General features: G+C 44.4%; 2 protein-coding genes across 7 annotated transcripts; both read right to left on the reverse strand.

The window, feature by feature from the left end:
- Positions 1-397: 397 nt before the first annotated feature.
- Positions 398-7880, reverse strand: PTP4A1 (protein tyrosine phosphatase 4A1). 6 transcript variants are annotated; one of them, XM_074152966.1, is made up of 5 exons: positions 7331-7880; positions 5705-5797; positions 5191-5321; positions 3473-3547; positions 398-2345 (listed from the first exon to the last, which is right to left on the reverse strand). In XM_074152966.1, exons 1-5 carry the CDS (start codon positions 7433-7435, stop codon positions 2228-2230), a joined length of 522 nt encoding a protein of 173 aa, XP_074009067.1. In that variant the 5' UTR covers positions 7436-7880; the 3' UTR covers positions 398-2227. The 6 variants fall into 6 exon arrangements, with proteins under 6 accessions (XP_074009067.1, XP_074009069.1, XP_074009068.1 ...); XM_074152968.1 differs by having other exon boundaries at positions 5705-5799; positions 7405-7435; XM_074152967.1 differs by having other exon boundaries at positions 5191-5282; positions 7331-7435.
- LOC141468122 (uncharacterized) lies at positions 7590-17494 on the reverse strand. Its single transcript, XM_074152972.1, has 2 exons — positions 17287-17494; positions 7590-7883 (listed from the first exon to the last, which is right to left on the reverse strand). The coding sequence occupies exons 1-2, from the start codon at positions 17323-17325 to the stop codon at positions 7788-7790; spliced, it is 135 nt and encodes a 44-aa protein (XP_074009073.1). The 5' UTR covers positions 17326-17494; the 3' UTR covers positions 7590-7787.
- Between the last annotated feature and the right edge of the window lie 2545 nt (positions 17495-20039).

A 20039-nucleotide genomic window follows, 5' to 3' on the forward strand; every position in this document is an offset into this window, starting at 1 on the left:
GCCTGGGGTTGTTGTGACCAAAATGCAGGACCCGGCACTTGGCCTTATTAAACCTCATCCCCTTGGCCTTGGCCCATTGATCCAACCTGTCCAGATCCCTGGACACTTAACTTTATACCTGACTGGATATCTAGTTACAGAATATCTTGTTTGACTATCTTTCCTCAGCATTATTTAGGGGCTACATGGCAGAACAATAGAGAGAACTCCTCAGTCTTCTGCTGCAGTAACTGTAAGATCATGTGCTCCCTCCCACTTCCCATATTTAACTTCTGCTACATGCTAAGGAATCCTATAAATACCAACACCATTTACAAACCATACTCACCCAAGCCATTAGGCCCACAGCATAAAATAGCAGACAAGAATGTGCTATCATGTAATTAAGTACCTTATGATGACCAGTAAGAACAGCGCCTCAGCTGGCTACTAAGAGCATCTTCCAGTTCTCATCAGGAAGTTTGGTCACCCCTCTGGAAACTCCAACACAGGTCTCGGCTCATATAATTTTTGGGATATCTTCTGTTTGGACATAGCTTCAGTCTTGACAGTGAAGCGTGGTATCAGACTATTTTGTCATTGAATTCTAATGCTACTGATGTTCTCCAAGTGTTCTCCAAGCTTTACGGATGCATATACTCTTCCACATTTACTGCAAAGACAGTTTCAAGAACGCTAAGCAAGTAGTACTGGGGAAGTCACAAAACAAGCTACATAAAGAAATACCGTACTTTCTACTATTAATTTTTGTCCACATTTATTTATGAGTAAAACAAACAGCAAACATTACAGCAAAGGGGACATTCAGGCCCAGATTTAAAAAAGAAAACAGATGCCTGGATAGATTCTGAATTTAGGCACCTCAAGATCGCTGACAAAGTACACAAAAATAAGTGAAAGTCATGAGCATTTCAGCAAACTTCGTAAGTGCATTTCAGTATTTATTTAGATGTTTAAGCTCTCGCACTAGATTTTACAAGCTGGTGAACACTGGCAAAATTATTTCTCCCACAGAACTATAACCACACATTCCCAAGACAGTATAAATATATGGTTGAACTAACATTAATACACATCACCATTTTATCAATTACATAATAAAACAAATTATCAAGTATCCAAATATTAAGTTACGCAGCTTGAAAGGCATACAAAATATTACAGAGGTCTGCCCAAGTCATAGCAGAAACTCAAGGAGGAAAAACAAAAGAAAAAAAAAATAATCACACTTTCAACAAAGCAATAGTTGGTAAACAACTTTCAATAGGTACAGTAAAAGAAACTACAAGATTTTTCAGAAATTTTCTGATTAAGAATTTTTAGCTACAATAACAAAGCATTTCTACGTTTTAAAAAAATATTTACTAAAGTAAAGGGCATATTCTATACTTCCTGCACAAGACAAAGGCAACATTTTACTAGAAATATTAAATAGCCCCTCCCAACCTTTTCAGGCCCTCTGTTAAGTTGCACATGAAGTGCCAACATTAATTTTACTGTAAGGCTTTTTGTCTGGAGACATTAAAGACTTGTGTGCTTCTGTACAATTTAAAATATTTTCTACATGAGTAACCAGAGTAATGATTTGTAAAATGGAGAGGTTCAGGTAACAGAAAAGTACAGACACTGGGGTAAAAAGTTGCTGTAATTCATTGTATTGAAAAGACAGACTGTGCAAATCCTGATAATTCTAGTGCGATTGTGGGAGACAAAACATACAGTGAGCAGGCAAGACTACCTTAGAGGCCATATTCTTCAATATTGAAATGACTGTAGAAAAAATATAGTAAGGTCCAGATAAGCTGGTAGGTCTCACATCATCAGAGCTATACTCATTTCTAAGGAAAAACATGTAACTGATATGCTGGATATTTTGGCACCTAATCTCTCTACAGATTGATTTGTTTTAGTACCCCAATTTTTAGTAGTTGAAACTAGGTGGGTAAGACTCAATAGCATGATTAAAGGATATCTGAACTGGTAATTAATGAATAAGGAGACACCTCAAAAACAGGGTACAGCAAAAACATTTACTGGGTCTCCAAACAGATGGATATTTATCTAAACATAGAAGTTGCATTTCTACTAAGCCTTTAGCCTATTAAATACTCCTAGGGAAGCTTCCTTTACTACTAAAAAAATACCAGACTGATGTCTTTGACATGCAGTCTGCTTAATTCTCATTCCCATCCTTTATTCCCGAAGAAGTACGATAGGCTCTTGAGCTTTACTGAATACAACAATTATTTCGGTGACCATTGGAGTCTTTAAAGCGCAGACGCATCTTGGGGCGGTATTTCTCCAAGTACAGAAGTTGCTTGCTGTTAAAAGCTCCACGTCGCTTCCTAGATGGAGGAAAAAAATTGTTTTAAACAGAACATTAATCTACTGCCTAGTGAAATAATATCATCAACCATAGAAAAATATTTTTAGGTCACTTAAAAAAAACCCCACCATTAAGTCAAAACTGTAAGCAAAATAAGGATAATTAAAAGTTAAGTGTCAGGAAAGAGGGTGGCAGCTTCCTTTCACAAATACCTCGTTGGACCGCGTGCTCAAAGGAGTACATAGCATTTCAGACAGCGTTTTAGCCTCCGATACACATAAGCCAAAGATCTTGCATTAGGATCTTTAAAAGAAACTTTAGAAGAAGGAAGCTATAGAGCAGATGTGAGATGGTCTCTCCTTAAGAAAGCTGAAGCTGTCTCTAAAGATAATTATGAGGAATACCACAATATTAATAAAGTACATAATCATTGCAACTCCCCATAAGAAGTTGTTGAACAGAAATTGAGCTTTCTTGCTTTTCTCAAAACACAAGTGTGTGAAAGAAGGGTACATTTTTGTTGAGTGTTTGGAATCTGTACGAAGTGTCTTATTTCTCACTTTAAGTACACCAGCCTGTTAAGATGTACAAGCTGAATTTAATTCTTTAAAGGCTTGGCAATTACACAAGAAGTATTTTGGTATTGTTTACATGAACTGTAGCTTCTTTTAAATTAGCTGAAACCTGAAAAATTTAAGCATTGAGACTAAAATTGTTCTCATTCAACTCACATATATTTATAAAAAAATCCAAGGAGATATTTTTCTGTGACAGACTACCAGAAATGACTAGGAGGAACTGTTTAGCACACTTTGATCTAATACAGAAGAAAGGATCCACAAACATGAATAACTGATAGAGGGGTTCTATAGGTGGTTTTGCTTGTTTGTTTTTAAACTTGCTCGAATAATTACTTAGTCATTCTGGTTTCTACAGGAACAGAAAATACCGATCACACAGGCCAAGCCCTACAACACCAACTGTGTGCAGTATGAGTGTTAAAAAATACAGATGAACAAAATACCTTTAAAAAAAAAAAAAAGGGAATGTAAAAGACAAGAACAGGATTCAGAATTTCCTTTGGTGTCTAAGGATGTATCAGTACATTCAGTCTTGGAAACAACTAGATATTAGCTTCATACTTACTGTCTTATGAACTGCACCGCATCTTCATACTTCATTCCACATTCTATCAGCGCAAGAGCAACTAAGACTGGAGCTCTAGTAAAAAAAGAAAATACTCAGTTTAGCATTTGCCAATGCATACTTCAAAAAAAGTTTACTTTTCCCAGTTCTCTTTTCTGTCCTTCTGTGTATCTCATGTTTCTTCCCCAGGGAAGCAAAAGGGATAGGCAGAAGGTGTTTCTACGTTAACCGAGCCATTATACCATCTGTTTTTGAACTACTCATTCTCATTAAGAAAGGGATTTAAATTAACTCTGGTTGAACTTAACTTTGTTCATCTGACTTTAGGTATAGGAGAATGGCAGGAATTGAAAAAAGAAAATGCAAGCAGTCTTTATCCATTTGCTTCAAAGCCAATTGATTCTAGGGGAAGAGTTGCACGTGGGCTTCTATTCCCACAAACAAGCACCCTGAAAAGCAGTCAGAACCCCAAAGCAGAAATCGGAAGGGTCAGGTTCAGTAAGAACTGACAAGTCCTAGAACTAGTGTCACAAGTTTTAGGAACAGATGCAACCCACAGGCTGCTGCACACCTCCAGGGATTTGCTTGCTTGCTACAGTATTCTTCATCTGACAGAACAGAGTTTTCAATTAGGAAAGCCTAACACAAATCAAACTTGAATACATTAGCAATTTATGGTTCAAAAAACAAACAAACAAAAAAAAAAATCAAGACAAGACCCATGCAACACACTACCAAGAGACTTGTGCATCTAGTAGCAAGCTTAAGCTGTTTTAGATACTCAGGGATTTAAAAACACCTTACATGATAAAAAGCTAGGATCTTCTTTTCAACTAGTTAACTGCCCAGTTGAGGAAAACACAACAGATATCATTGTGAGCAGCTGAAGAGGACTTGTCTTGAGACATTCACCACTACAGTCAACTTTGTTACGTGTGAAGCCGTAATGCAAACAGTGGATAAGCCAGACTTATGGACAGCAAGACCGAAACCTCCCTTTTATACTGAACGTGCTGAAACCCATGGCTAGAATATAGCAACTGTTTTTTGAACAGATTTAGTTCTCGGGTAGTCTAGAATAATATCAGCAAAACCATTATGTTCTCAGGAGTGTTGGAATTGCATTTAAGATAGTAGCAGCAGAGGGAACAGGACTGAGAGTATTTACCAGTACTCAAAAATTTTGAGGTTCAGTGTTAGAGGAGAGACAGAAACAGAGCTCTGGTACTTTGGAGAACACTTTTCATCCCCCAAATAGGTGGTGGATGAAGTCTCATCTTGATGTGCCAGAACACTCCACTTGTTTGTGGCTAATGGCTACAATACACTTGGTACAAGGGGACTGGAAATACTGCTGAAATGGGGATGAAGAGGAAATTTACAGGCGAGTCACTAAAACCCACATTAATTAGAAAAAAAGACAACATAGCAAGACTAAAAACATAAATGGGACACTCATCAATATGCTTGGTACAAGAATATACTTGTTTACATAATCTGTGAGAGCGCTGTGATAATAGTTACCTAAGCGGCCTTTAAGCCTAATATGTACATACAACAGTTTCCTGTTGCCACCTGAACTACTACTTTTAAGCGTGAGGTCATTCCAATACTGGATATGTGACTATTTTACATTTGCCCTAAATAAACTTTTGTACTAGATCTTAACAAGTCTGACCAGGGATGACAATTCAGCAAATCTTCAAAACTTTACCCACCTTCCAAGACCAGCAACACAGTGTACAGCAATACAACAACCAGGTTCTTCCCGGAATTTAACTTTAAGGAGGTTTAGCCAATCATCAACAATCTGGTTGGATGGTGGAGCACCATCATCAAAGGGCCAATCCTAGAATATAGCACGACAAAAATAAATACATAAAGATAGAACTCTTTATGCTTGTATGCTGCGTATAAACAAAAAAGGAGAGGACACAACGGACAAAATAGCTGAAGCTTACGGTTTTCTAATAGTGTAACTACACTAACATTACAAACAGATTTCCTTCAATATGTTTTCATCGAGCAAATTATTTTGCTCAAAATCAGATGTTTTTTCCTGACAAGAGAGGACGTCTGCACAGCTTTTGCCTCCATCAGCTGCTGTAATACACTTGTAGAGTTACTAAGGTGGCGTCAAAAGATTTTATATTTTTTTTGGGGGAGTGTGTGGGAGAAAGCAGGACAGGGCGGGGGTGGGTTGGTTTTCAACTCTGCTTCTACATTACTTACCAAAACCTGAATGCCTTCTTTTTCCACCGGAGCAGTGTCGTAAGTAGCTTCACACACTCTTACTACTGTGGTAACGCCATATTTCTTAAGTTCCTAGGGAATGAAAAAAAAAAATACTGCTTTAAGAGTAAACTGATTGCACTTACCATTTACTTTTCTCAATAGGTTAGCTTGTTACCTCATTTCAAAATGTTCAGTAAGTAAACTCATGCAAATGTTTGTCACCCTGTCAGGAATACAGAAAGCGGAAATAACCGAAAAGCTGTGTGCTAATGCCAGATACTTATAAGTTCTTCTGCAAATATATTTGAAGACTGTTTTGTTATGGTGGATCATTTTTTTTTTCCTTTTAAAATCAGATCCAGATAAAGGTTGATGAAATAAGCAGTCCATCTCCAAAAGATCATTCCTTTTAAAGGAACATGAGATTTCCTGGTTTGCAAAGCTACATACTTCACTAAAAGCCTTCCGAGTGAGATTTAGATCTTCCCATTTCTCCCTCAACTTAGAACAACAGGTTTGTAAGCCCTCTTACTGTTAAGAGTTTTGAGCACAGGACAATAAATTATTCCAGTTTCTGAGTTAGCATAACTAGAGAAAGGTAAAATTTAACTTTCCGTTTTGCTATTACCCTCCATTAAAAAAAGACAATCATTCTTCATTCTCCCTGCAACAACCCACCATTCACACTATAACTGTCACAGTAATGACTGAAGCAAAGCCTAAGCATACTTTATCTAGTAAGAGTATAAAGGCAAGCAAATGTTCTCTCACTATACTTCTTGTAAATTATCTCACACCAAATGCAAAACAGAGGTATAATACACCTAAAAACCTGCTAATGAGGGAGTGCATTACAAACTGGGGCCTTACCAGGAACTTTGGAGGAATTTATTGTTATCGTACATGCATACACTTTTAACTCTGCACTTCGTAGCTCCAACATGCTAGAAGCAAGGCTTAGATGATGAATTCAGACACCAGCGATACCTGCCGAGCCACCTGGCTTTAGTCAGTAAACAATTTCAGCATGTACCAAAACACTTAAAGCAGCTTCAGCAGCTCCGGATGCAGAGCAAGCCTACCACCCCAAGCTTCATCCAAGTAGACACCCAGAAGATTCTCTTAATTTACACCATGATCTGCTAATACTGAAGGGAGATAGGCAGTGAAAGCATATTGCAATCCTGTTATTTGTTTCCATGGTTCTGATCCAAAGCGTGTAGCGGATTATTCCCTTTCTAATCACTACGCAATAGGTGCAAGGAAACGTTACACCACTTTAGATGGATCTGAATGCAGGTTCCTACCACTAGCAGATCTTTGTATTGTTCTACACGTAACTGCCAGATAATTCCCGTTTTCAGACCTAAACAATGTATTTCATGTACTAGGCAGTATAATTATTTCTTTGCTTCAGTTCGAGAATATCTGAATAGATTTGTCTGCAGGTCTTTGAAACGTGGCATCAGTATTTTAAGAAAAGTCACATACAAACAGTCTCAGCACCTCTTCACACGGCTTCCACAGCTGTAATCAACTAGTAAAGAAGGAAACTGTTAATATAGCATGCTCTCCAGGCATTAAACAAAACCTACATCAATAAGAATTCTGTCCTGGCCTTACCTCTATAAATTTGTTTAAGGTTGCATTGGTTGGATTGTGTGTGATTAGGAATCTCATGTTCTTGTAGGTGATTTCCACAGGAGCTGGGCGGTTCATTCGGGCCATACTGATTTAGTTAAACATGCAACAAGATTATGAAAGGATTAAAAAAAAAAATTCTAACACAGAAGTGATGTAGAGAAACTGAAGTCTACTTCACTATTCTCCACGTGAAATTCTCAGTGCTTGGAAGTATGAAGTTGGGAGCAATGGGAAATGAAATGAACCTCCTAACAAGAAGCAGCAATTCTTCAATCCAGTAATACTGAGGCAAAAGAAAGGCAGTGCACTGAGGTTTACCCCATCCAGGTCTGAATTCTGTTGTTAAATGCTCTGCCAATTTCAATTCAATACTTCTTATCCTGGTCAACCACTCTTAAGGGGGCTTCTTGGTGGAGTAGTAATGAATTTCTACAGTTCACTTGTCTGCATAGAGGTCGTGCTGTGCCTGGCAGTAGTCTCCACTGCCCTTCAGAAACTCCATAAATGTGTGACCAAGAACACCACAGAACTGCTGTAAAGAGAGGGGAGAAAAAAAAAAAAGCATAATGAGCACAGGTGCAGCCAAGTTATTTTGAAGACACCAAGCACTATATAATATTAAAAAATAAAACCAAGACAACTCAACAGTTTCACAAGGTTTATTTTTTAATCCAAGATTTACATTTGCCTAAGAACCCCGTTACCTTTCTCAGCAAGGATTACTTGAAAATAAATTAATTTACTTAATGCAAAGTTTCCATATAGGGTTGTTTCAACACCAAATCTTGAGATATATTAAAATACCAATTAAAATGTACCAAATATAGCAAAAAGAGACCATGTTTTAAGAACACCAGTATTTATATTTTTAGCATAGCTTTCCCAGGATACTCATACGGAAAATACCTGTATTTTCCATTCTGAATTAAGAGACATCACAACACATACTGAAGTTACACTGATCTTAAGGAGGCCCATGAAGGCAAGGATGAGATTCCTTGAATATTCAAGCTGAGCATCAAACAACTTTAAGTGTTTAAAGAAACTATCAGTTTCTACATAGATGCAGAATCACTTGTGTTAAAGGCTAAAGACTTACTTGGCGTGTAAGCACCATTAATTCATGTACAGAACAGCCAGTAGAAAAAAAAAAAAATGCATCTAAATCCACCTGTCTCAAATAGGAGGCGTGAAAGCAAACACAAAGTCTTTGTGGCCTAACAAAACAATGCCAGCTTCTGAACATATTTGGAGACTTTCAAGGCACACATTTCTAACTAAGGAATATTTCATGTATTAAAGGCTGAAGACACATGGCAACCTTTATCTGCTTTTACTTGCCTTTTTACACTGTCACTTTATTAATATACAAAGACAGTGGCAACAGTCTAGCTAAAAGCATACAAAAGCAAGTTTATTGAACAGGTTCTTCCTGCCCAGTGGTGTGCTATTTTGCTACGGTTAAATTTACATATGAAATTACTCCAAGACGCACAACTAGGAAATAGATAGCTGATGATGAGTTGTGTATTCATTTGCAGATGTTGCTGTGCAAATGAACTAAGAATATATGCTTTTTTGCACTGTAGAACCTTACAGCGGAGGAGTTAGTTTTGTGCCCAGCCACGGTACCAGTGCTGCTGCTGATACCTGCCCAGGCAACGGAAGGGAAAAAGAGAGAAGTTTTGTTTCCCAAAAGACAGGTACAAGCTGAACTAAATGCCCACTAAATATACTTAGGTATGAGAGAGAAATATCATTGAGTGTGCAACTATTTAGCAGAAAAAAAAAAAATGGACTTACGCTGACCAGTCAACTCCAAACATGAGAAGAAATACACGTGTTTCTATGTCCAAACAAAATATTGCCCATGACACTTTGGAAATAGATAAGCTGAGCATGCAGTGTTACAGAACTGCTATCATGGACTTACTTCCTTAAATATGTGATTTTTTTAATTATTCCCTCCTCCCCCCAACTGGGATGCAGTAGTATCAGTTCTTTGCCTTCATAAATCTATTTTCTAGCAAACAGAAGCTGTAACTTCATTGTAGCATCGTTCAGATTTTGTTTTAAACCAAAAACCAGCTCTGTGCTTCCATCCACATACATAATCAGAGCAAGTGTACATGAGAAAGTAAGGAGGAGAGACAGTATTTCAGTGCTCTACACTCAAACCTTCCTATTCAAAGGACCATGAAAGAAGCAACCTGTGCTGAAAAGGTTCCCAACCATAAGGAAGCCAATTCAAACAATCAGGTCCTAAAGACCTGATTGTACAGTAAGTCCTGATAATAGCCAATACCTTAATACACTTTAACGAAGGTCAGGAAGAAGTCATGGTCGCTAACTGCCATCTAGGATTTGGAGTCAGATAAAGACTCCACTGCAGGCGCTACACCATATACTGTAAGACTACAGTGAGTCTACTTAACTACTATTAAGGAGGAGAGTTGGGCAGAGAGGAACCTGATGAAATTCAACAAAGGCAAGTGTAGGGTGCTGCACCTGGGGAGGAATAACCCCCTGCACCAGTACAGGTTGGGGGCTGACCTGCTGGAGAGCAGCTCTGAGGAAAAAGACCTAGGAGTCCTGGTGGACAACAGGATGACCATTAGGCAGCAATGTGCCCTTGTGGCCAAGAAGGCCAAAGGCCTCCTGGGGTGCATCAGGAAGAGCGTGACCAGCAGGTGAAGGGAGGTCATCCTCCCCCTCTGCTCTGCCCTGGTGAGGCCCCATCTGGAGCACTGGGTCCAGTTCTGGGCTCCCCAGTTCAAGGACAGGGAACTGCTAGAGAAGGTACAGCAGAGGGCTACAAAGATGATTAAGGGCCTGGAGCATCTCCCTTACGAGGAAAGGCTGAGGAACTTGGGTCTTTTTCGTCTAGAGAAGAGAAGGCTGAGGCGGGATCTGATCAATGCTTATAAATACTTAAAGGGAGGGTGTCAGGAGGATGGGGCCAGTCTTTTTTCAGTGGTGCCCAGCGACAGGACAAGAGGAAATGGGCACAAACTTGGACATAGGAAGTTCCACCTAAACACGAGGAGGAACTTCTTTGCTGTGAGGGTGGCAGAGCCCTGGAAGAGGCTGCCCAGAGAGGTGGTGGAGTCTCCTTCTCTGGAGACATTCAAACCCCACCTGGACACGTTCCTGTGCAACCTGCTCTGGGTGGACCTGCTTTGGCAGGGGGGTTGGACTAGATGATGTCCAGAGGTCCCTTCCAATCCCATATCATTTTGTGATTTTGAGCCACAACAGATCAATAGTCTTAACAACTGCTGAGTTTTCTAAGAGGTATAGAATCATAGAATAGTTTAGGCTGGAAGGGACCCTTAGAGGGTGTCTACGCATGTTAGCAGTAGAGGACTTCTTACAGTGAACAACAATTTAAAGAACGGCAACAATGTTTTCTGTTGTAGACATGACTTTGTTCCATTCATAAGCCCAGAGAAGAGGAATTTCAGCAACAGTAGTAATAATAGAGAAGATAAAAATCATTAAGAGCCTGGACTGTCGCAGATGGGTAGAGCTGCATCACAGGATGTCGCAAAGGACCTCTAGAAAAAGCAGACCAAACACCCCCAGGCATCATTTTCATGGTAAGAAGTTTTGTTTTAAGGTACACCTTAATCACAGGCATGGCTTGCAAGCAAACAAAACAAACAAACAAAAAAAAAACCCACCAAACCAACAAAAAAACCTGCTACAAAATACAAGAAAGAACTTAGCAGAAAGAAACTAATAGGAAAATTTCACATGCACTTTGCTGCCACTCCAGAGATATTACCATCGCCACTTCTGTAAAGACTGTAGGATTAAGCTTGCCAGTTACTTGCAAAAAACCCATTTCAGCTTTTTATTTGTGATAACTTGACGGACAGTGAGAGCTCCAAATACAACAGGCATGAAAAAGGAGTAAGAAGGATCCTCTGAAGTCAAAGGCCAACAGAGCAACAGGAACCAGGAGAATTTGGACTTGGAAGAACTCCAAGAATCATCACCTGACACACCAGCCATGCCCTAGCAGAAGAAGGTTGGTGTGCATTAAAAAGACTCCCAGGACCAGACCTAGAGAACACCTAAAATAGCAACTGAAAAAAAGAACCGAAGATAGCTTATTTAAAGTCACTTTCAATTAGTTTAAGAAGCAGAACAGCAAAAAGGGACAGAAGAGCTTTAAGCAGATACAGCTGCACGAGGTCTTGTGCCACTTTCCACATGCACTGGCAGATCTCATGTTTATCTCTTCTTAAGACTGCTAAGAAGAATCACAGTCGGTTCCTTTTCCCTGGTAGATGATGAGGGAGTGGAGGCTGTCAGGAACAGAAATAGAAAAGCACACAAATGAGCTGGAGGAGATAGAATGGGGTCACTAGGGTAAAGAAAAGACTTTTCAATTGGCAAGATGGAGGTTTTTTGGGGAGAAAAGAATGTAGAGTAATTGGAAGCAGTTAACATGACCCCTTACTGGGGCAGGTAGGAACTCAAAAGTAATCAGGATCCATCCAGCCTGGTAGGCAGACTGCCCTTAGTATGCAACTACGAGTACTCAATACGATACCAGACAAAATCATGGGGGGGGGGGGGGGGGGGGAAGGAGGAGGGCAGGCAGCAAAGCATTAGTTAAGTAATAAATCCTACTTTTTCAATACAGATTATTAATCGTATCTAGAAACTGGGTGCACAGTTCTAACTCTTACACAAAGCTCAAGCAAGTACGTTACACAACGTTACATCCAACTTCTATGTGTAATTAACCCCTAGCAAATGAGTTCACTTTGTTAATACTGACTTAACAGTTAGCAATTAGACACATCAGCACCTTACTAATTCACACAACTAAGGACCTAACCAAGCAGGTATTTGAGTCTCACTCTTTGCCTTGGCAACTGTTGCTGCCACACTGTAAAGGAGCAAAGCTCGTATTTTCCTTTGATGTGAACGCCGTCGCTTCTCACTGTTGCCGGCCAGAAAGCTCCACGTGCAGACCAACTCCTTAAGGCAGCAACACACCGTGCTATCCTAAGACAGCTTTGCCAACCTAGTTTAGTTCTAGTCCGGGAGTCAGATGAAAATGAAAAGACAAGCAGTACGTTGGCATGCTGTTTGTGCTTTGGCGTTAAGCCAGAGTACAACGCTTCACCCATCTTCACTAAAAAGACCTGGAAGGTAAGAAAACAGTGCTAAAAATAGCGTTGTAGCAATTAAGATCACCCTGGGCTTAGGAGGAACTTAAATGATGTGAGCAACTTTTGAGAGGCTTGGAAATACAGCTTTAAAATTACTATGTTGTCTCAGACAGCTAACTACTTGGTAGGTAAACTATCAAAAAAGTCAAGACAGTGCATGAAAGCCCAAGGCTGCGTAAGTGAAATTCAAACGCATAGTACTGTATGTGGAAATTTCGTTATCAGAAAGACACCAACTCATCATTTGTACCATCAGGTTGGGTACTCCAGCATACTCTTTTTAGTTTACATGTGAATTTTCCATGAGGAAAATTAACACTGAAGGGCTTTGGAAACAGAAGTGGCTGTTTCTATCAGTAACAGAGAGCCAAACAATATTTAGACCATTAGATCTATCAAAATAAACTTGGAAAAAAACCCTAACCTTAATGTGCCAGGACAACCTGTTAATAGAAGGTGTGTTGTTCAATACGGGATAAAGTCACGTTAATTGATAGTAGATGGTACAATTTTATTTACACTAGGAGAAGTTAGAGAATAGTTTATTCAAGCAAGAGAAAGACATCTTTAAAAGAAAAGCTTTAGTTTATGCCCTTCATTGAGACAGGAAGCTAAAGTATCTGTCTTCACTGACAAGTAGATTCACATGTATGTTAATTCTGGGTTTGAAACAGTCACGTCAGGCAAAAACTGCTTATGAGAGCAATCATTAGATCATTACTGATATGTGGAAAGCAGAGAGGTGTAAGGTTATCCCATGCTGCTGACATTCTTGTTCACAACTTGGTAGCATCTTGAGGAGTGTGCAAACAAAAGCGCTTGTTTACATGGTTACAGGACACTTCACTCTACCTTCAGACGACGTGCAAGATGGTTCACTGCTGCTCAATCCACCTGCTCCTGGACTGGAAACATTTATACCCAGAATGAAATATGTGGTATCGCATTCTCTGAAGTCAAGACCTGCCACACACTCGCCTACTGAAACCACAGGATCAAAACTAGAAAGCTAAAATAAACTACATTTCTTAACAATTTGAGAACACCTGCAAGTAAGTTCATTGTTCTAATTTGCTGTCCGATAAAAAAGTTACTGAAGGACAGAGGGTCAAATACCCCTGACCTTTTCTTACTACTCAAGGCCTAAGGAGCAACTGCTAAGGCAGAGGAGGAGGAGTGGGAGTGTAAGGGGTACAAGCCACGGAGCCATTGCGCAAAGCAGAGACACACGTTCCTTCAGTATTGCTGAGAAGATGCACCTCCTATCTAACGGGTACACGGATGCCTGTATCACGATATCCACAGTGATAACACCACCCATTTTGGACCAGAGAAAGTGACCCATGGCCTAAGAAAATATGCTCATGTATCACAGATGGGAGATTCCAAAGGTTTCTCATAAATTCGTTGTGATCTGCTCTGTGAAGGAAGGATCGTTTTTGTGCTTCAAGTATGCAGTTTACGGGGAAGAAAAAAAATTATCTCAAAACTTCCTATATAACAAGTCAATGCAACTTCCAGAGATGATGAAACTGAGGCCACGTGACTGTGTTCCTAGTTCTGCCTCAACCATGAAAAAAAAAAAAAACCACACGGAAAGAAGCCTTAACAGATACTGGGAAAAATAACACATCAGAGAAACCATTCCATCCTCTTGTCTAATGTACAGTCAATGTACAGTTCAGTTTCTGAAAGGAGTCTCAAATAGACTTCACGCTTTCACTTCAGTAGCAAACTATGTAAATCCTGTCATCCCAGTCAAAAATTATTTCATTATGTTTTAAGCAGTAACATGAGAAATTTAGCGCACATGTGCAAAGACAGTTACTGCTTTTTTTTAATCGAGTCTAATAAGGTATGAGTGCCAAACAAGCTGCGTCTGCAAAGAAAGCTGTAAGGAATTCTGGAGTTACATTTAGCACAGAAGCACGTTTTGCATTGATCTGATAGACTGAGTTTTAATTTTTTAAATAAGGTGACAATCTGCTATTAGTTTTGAACTCAGTAATACCCCGATCTGGGCGTTCTGGTTAATCTTTAAGAGAAGAAGCGATCACTTACAGTCAGCCTACACACTGGGACAGAGCCAGCATTCTTACGTGGCATGTGTTCTGTCAGAACAGGAAGGTTTCACAAGACAAAAGTTATTAGATAACGCTAAATTCTATTTATTTACCGCCTTACTGACACATTTAGTTTCGGTAAGACAATGACATCCTTCTCCCTTGGCTCCTGCTATATCTGTCACTCATTTTCCTTTCTCATTCTCACATTTCCTCTCATGGCTGTGCAGTTTCTGTATTGCTCCTTCCACATTTTCCCCCTGACACGACTCTGTTCCTGTAAGCCGATTTCAAACCCCTTTGCTGCTCAAAGGGATAATAAGCGTCAGCTCCAGGTTTTTTGATCTGACAGTCTTCTGAGACTACAAGGAGACAGGGTTCATACTTCTGAGTCACTGCTGTGGAAGGACTCTGCAGATGCAGGTAGACATACTGGGAAGTTGTCTCCAGCAGCAGTAAGAAACAACAGAATCACAGGACCCTCATGCCTTTTTTTCAGCTCATAATATCTGCAACGTGGGTAGCCGGCTACCAGACAGCAACCAAGACCTGAGAGTAACTGCTACTAATCCTGCTTCAATGACCATAGATTACTTATTTTTGATAATGCTTTGTCTTTTCTTGCGTCCCTATTTCTGGGGTTCGTACTACCACCAGCAAGCCCTGCGTTGTTCGTGCTTAAATACACACTTGTGCTCCGTGGTCACAGACGTGAGGCAGCACAGGCACTGAGATTACTAGGGGAGATAAAAAAAATAAAATAATTTTTTTTTTTTTTTGAGCTGGAAAGTTATGACCTAAACTTGAAACAAAGAGGGAGGACTAGCCTCTTGTGTAAATCAGTTGCTGAACATGGCAAGCAAAAAACTATAAAAAAAAAAAAAAGAACAATGGATAGCAGAAGATGTGCCGTTACCATGAGATCTGAAGAATGCGGGGGAAAGGGGTACTCAGTCTATCAGATCAATGAGCTACTATCAGAGCTACTGATAAGCCTCAGAAGCCACTTCTACTGTATGTATTTAGTTGAGTGAGGTTTCAAAGCACTCAAGAAGCGCTCAGAACCAGAATGAATCCTTTATCATCAAGGATCTGCACAAAACAGACTGCAGGCTGGAGCTATGAGAAAGATTATTAAGTCAAGGGGTGCAGAAAATACAGCGTTCAAGGAAGTTTAGTTAGAGTTTGAGTATGAAATACTAGGGCAAGTTGTACTATGCCGGGTTTAGGAAACTTCCTTTGAGAAAGCGGAAATATCCAACAGGGTGGGAACCTTTCCACAAGCATCATCAACAGTATCACCACATCTGCAAAGCAGAGAGGTTTTTGCCACCAGCATCTCCCTCTATTCTTTCAGTTGGCAAAGCCATCACTTTCAAATCATTGTATAATCTTCGCCAGATGACTTTGGGTAGGGGATTTCAGACAGTGACGGTGACACACAGCTCCTCCTGAGGTCAGGGTGCATCAGGAAATGGAAATGTATCTCTCAGATATTTACATCACACAGATGACTCCTCTGCGGACCTTCCCCCCCCCACCCCCCCGGCCCGGCGCTGAGGAGCCATCTCGCAGCCCAGCCGGGACAAGGCCGGCTCCTCCACCCGGGAGCTCGGGCCTTAGCCGGGAAAGGACTCGCGTCCTCGCTGGCTGCCGGGTCTCACCCACCCACCCCCCCGAGACAAAGAAGCCGCCGCTCGGCCTCCGTCGCCCCGGTGGGGTGGCGAGCAGCGGCGGCGCCAGCTAGCCCAGCCCGCCAGCGCCGCGGCCCGGCCGTGCCACCCGCCCACGGGCAAGCCCCGACTTGCCCAGAAAACCCCGGGCTCCCACCGCCGCCTCGGCCGCTGGGTGCCGGGCCCCCGGGCCTCGCCTCCCAGCGAGGAGACGGCGTCCCGGCCGTGACACCGCCCCGCGGGCCGGGCCGTCGCCCCGGTTGCGGCGGTCACGGGTTCGCATCACGCTTCGATCAGGCTCCCGACGCGGAGCCATCTTGTCCCCCGGAGCCGCCGCCCGGCCTCCGCCTCCCACACAAACACACACACACCCCCCCCAACCCCGGCAGGGGGCTCCCGGTCCCCGCCGCCTCCCTGAAGCGGCCCAGGGGCGCTGTCCTTCCCGGCAGCCGCCCGGCCCGGCCTCCCCCCGCCGGTGTCTGTCTAGCGGCGGCTGCCGGGCCGGCAGCCGCCGCCAGACAGACACCGGCGGGGGGAGGCCGGGCCGGCGGGCGGGGCCGGCGGCAGCCAGGCTCACAAAGCGGCTTTGTGCCCGAGGCCGAGCCGCTGGGGAACCGCGGAGAGGTCGCCCCCCTCCTCCTCTTCCGGCAGAGGAGGGGAGAGGGGGACCGGCAGGAGGAGAAGGGCGCCGGGGGCAGCGGGGGACATCCAGCCGCCCCGCAACCGAGCGGGCTCGGTTCTCCCGCGGCCCACCCGAGAGGAGCCGCAGGCCGGCGCTGCGAAAAGCCGCCCGGAGCCGGCGTGGCCCGGGCGACAGAACAAAGAGACAACATGGAGGAGAGGCGGGGGGGAGAAGCGGGGAGGGGAAACGAAGGGGAGAAGGAGAGGCACGGGAGCCGGGCAGCCGGCGGGGCGCAGGGCGAGGGTCTGGGGGAGGCGGCCTGGCCGTGCCGGGAAGGGATGGGGGGGGTGGTGGTGGTGGGGGTCGCGGTCGGTCGGTCGACACTCACAGGAATATGGTTACTCATTGAAGACTGTAGCCTGATCATACAGCCGGGGTGCGGGCGCCACCGCCGGGGGCAGGAGGAGCAGAACCAGGAGGAGGCGGAGGCGCTGGAGGCCGCGGAGCTGCCGGCGGGGGTTCGGCGGCGGAGCGGGGATGGACCATACAGCTGCGGCGGCGGGCGGCTCTGCGGGCTAGCGGGCGGCGGACGCGGCTGCACCAGGAGGGAGATCGGGCGCCGCCTCCCGCACAAGCGCCCCCGGGACCCGCCCCTCGCTCACCTGACGTCACGACGAGCGTCGCGCCCACCCAATCGGAGGCGCCGCTAGCGCGTCCGGGGCGGGAGCGAGGCGGCGCGTTGAATTGGAGGGGGGAGGGGGGAGGGGGGCGTGCCGCGGCGGCGGCAGGGCTGGGCGGAGGCGGGAGGGAGGCGAGAGGCGGAGGCAGCCGGCGAGAACCGGTTCGTGAATGAAGCGGGTGGCGGCGGGGCCGGGGAGGGGCGCGGCTTGGCGGGGGTAGAGCGGGACGCGCGGGGATAGCCTCCGGGGGCCGGGCCGGGGCCGCCCTGCGCCCTCCCCATCTCCCCTCCATCCCTCGCTGGGGTGCGGCCTCCCGTTCCCCCGAGGCAACGGGTTCGAGACTCTTCCCCCCCCCCCCCGGTGCCACGGCGGACCTCCCGCCCTCTCACCGGGGTGGCGGAGGGCAGGGCGCCCGGCGGGGCTGAGGGGAAGACGGCGAGGGCAGGAGGGGGGGCCGAGGCGGGCGGGCCGTTCCCCGTAAGGGCGGGCGGAGGCCGGGTGGCGCGGTGCGGCCCACGGCGGTGGGGTCAGTGGCGGCCCCTCAGGCCTTGCAATGCCTGAGCCCCTTCGCTCCCCGGCTGAGAAACCTCTTTTTGAGACTTTAATGCGAACTAGGAGCTCTCGGCGCCCTTTGTCGGCAGATTACCCTGTGCTTTCGCAGATAAAAGTCACGGTTTCTGGTGTTACAGATTTGGGAGGTCGGGAGGCCAGAAGCCGCGTGGGAACCAATATGGACGCTCCCAGCCTTGTGCTCTCTCTTTTCTCCCGCTCCGAGGAAGTGCTGTCTCCTGAGACGTGGGCGTTCCTGAAAGGCCAGCATCTCCCACCTGTCAGTGGGAGACACCTGTGGTGTCGCTGCCCAGCCCAACGGAGGGACCGCGGGGGTCCGTCCCCAGCTGGACACCACCAGCCCAGAAAAACTCCTTAATGTGGATTAGTGCTAGCTTTATGAATCACAGAATTGTTGGAGTTGGAAGGGACCTCCAGAGATCATCTAGTCCAACTCCCCTGCTGAAGCAGGATTGCCCAGAGCACATCACTCAGGACTGCATCCAGGCGGGGCTTGAAGATCTCCAGAGATGGGGACTCCACACCCTTCCTGGGCAGCCTGTTCCAGGGCTCTGGCACCCTCACCAGAAAGAAGTTCTTCCTCATATTTGAGTGGAACTTCCCATGTTCCAGCTTGTGCCCGTTGCCCCTCGTCCTGTCACTGGGAACCACTGAGAAGAGTCCAGCTCCATCCTCCCTCAAACCACCCTTTACATATTTACAAGCATTAATAAGGTCTCCCCTCAGCCTTCTCCAGGCTAAAGAGCCCCAGCTCTCTCAGCCTTTTCTCATCAGGGAGATGCTCCAATCCCTTAATCATCTTAGTTGCCCTATGCTGGACTCTCTCCAGTAGTTCCCTGTCTCTCTTGAACTGGGGAGCCCAGAACTGGACACAGTATTCCAGTTGTGGCCTCACCAGTGCAAAGTAGAGGGGGAGAATGACCTTCCTCGACCTAGTGGCCACACTCTTCCCTATGCAGCCCAGGATCCCATTGGCCCTCTTGGCAACAAGGGCACATTGCTGGCTCATGGATAGTTTACTATCTACCAGGACCCCCAGATCCTTTTCTTCAGAACTGCTTTCCAGCAGGTCCATCCCTAACCTATATTGGTGCCTGGGGTTCTTCCTCCCCAGGTGCAGGACCCTACATTTGCCTTTATTGAACTTCATTAGGTTCTTCTCTGCTCAGCTCTCCAGCCTGTCCAGGTCACGCTGGATGGCAGCACAGTCCTCTGGAGTGTCAGACAGTCCTCCCAGTTTGGTATCATCAGCGAATTTACTGAGGATACACTCTGTGTATGAAACGACAGGCTATTTTTAGCTTCAGTTAGCCTGGTACCATTGTGTAGTTACCTCTAACTAGTTAAGCCTTTGTTCTGCATGTGACATTGTTACTATACAGACTACAACACTATGCAGAAGTTGGTTTTGATCTAAAAAATTAACAGCTGAGTTCTGAATCTTTATACAAAGGCATGGCTGGTTTGTGGTTTTGCCCAAATTTTCCTTTTTTTGTTTCATCTGCAGAAACTATGGTTTGTACAGAGGAGGTTTTCATGGTAGCTGATACGTGAGAGAGGGATGTGTTATTCAGAACATGTCTGTTGTTACCTTTCACTACACCTGGCTTCAGGTGGGCATAAGCTAATTTCTGATCAGCAGCCATGTCTCTGCTAGGATAGTATACTCAGCTTTTCTGGGCTATAAATAGAAACACAGAATCTTCGTGGTTGGAAGGGACCTCTGAGGTCTGCTGAACTTGGAGCTATTGCCACTTCTCCATGTATAACTTCTTGAAAATGTGCTCAGAATCCTATAAAATAAGATGATGATGATCCCAGTATTAACACCTGCTTGGAATATTGTTTATTGGTGGTGGTTACAATATTAGCAAGGTTTTGGGGAAAAAAA

The sequence above is a fragment of the Numenius arquata genome, chromosome 9, assembly GCF_964106895.1.
Source record: "Numenius arquata chromosome 9, bNumArq3.hap1.1, whole genome shotgun sequence".
Classification (NCBI taxonomy): Eukaryota; Metazoa; Chordata; class Aves; order Charadriiformes; family Scolopacidae; genus Numenius; species Numenius arquata.

Coding starts and splice junctions, on each gene's coding strand:
- LOC141468122 (XM_074152972.1), bottom strand. CDS start 17,325: ATGATCAGGCTACAGTCTTCAATGAGTAACCATATTCCT. Junction 7,884..17,286: donor CAATGAGTAACCATATTCCT/GTGAGTGTCGAC, acceptor CTCTCTTTACAG/CAGTTCTGTGGTGTTCTTGG.
- PTP4A1 (XM_074152966.1), bottom strand. CDS start 7,435: ATGGCCCGAATGAACCGCCCAGCTCCTGTGGAAATCACCTACAAGAAC. Junction 5,798..7,330: donor CCTTAAACAAATTTATAGAG/GTAAGGCCAGGA, acceptor TTCATTCCCTAG/GAACTTAAGAAATATGGCGT. Junction 2,346..3,472: donor GCGGTGCAGTTCATAAGACA/GTAAGTATGAAG, acceptor TCCTCCATCTAG/GAAGCGACGTGGAGCTTTTA.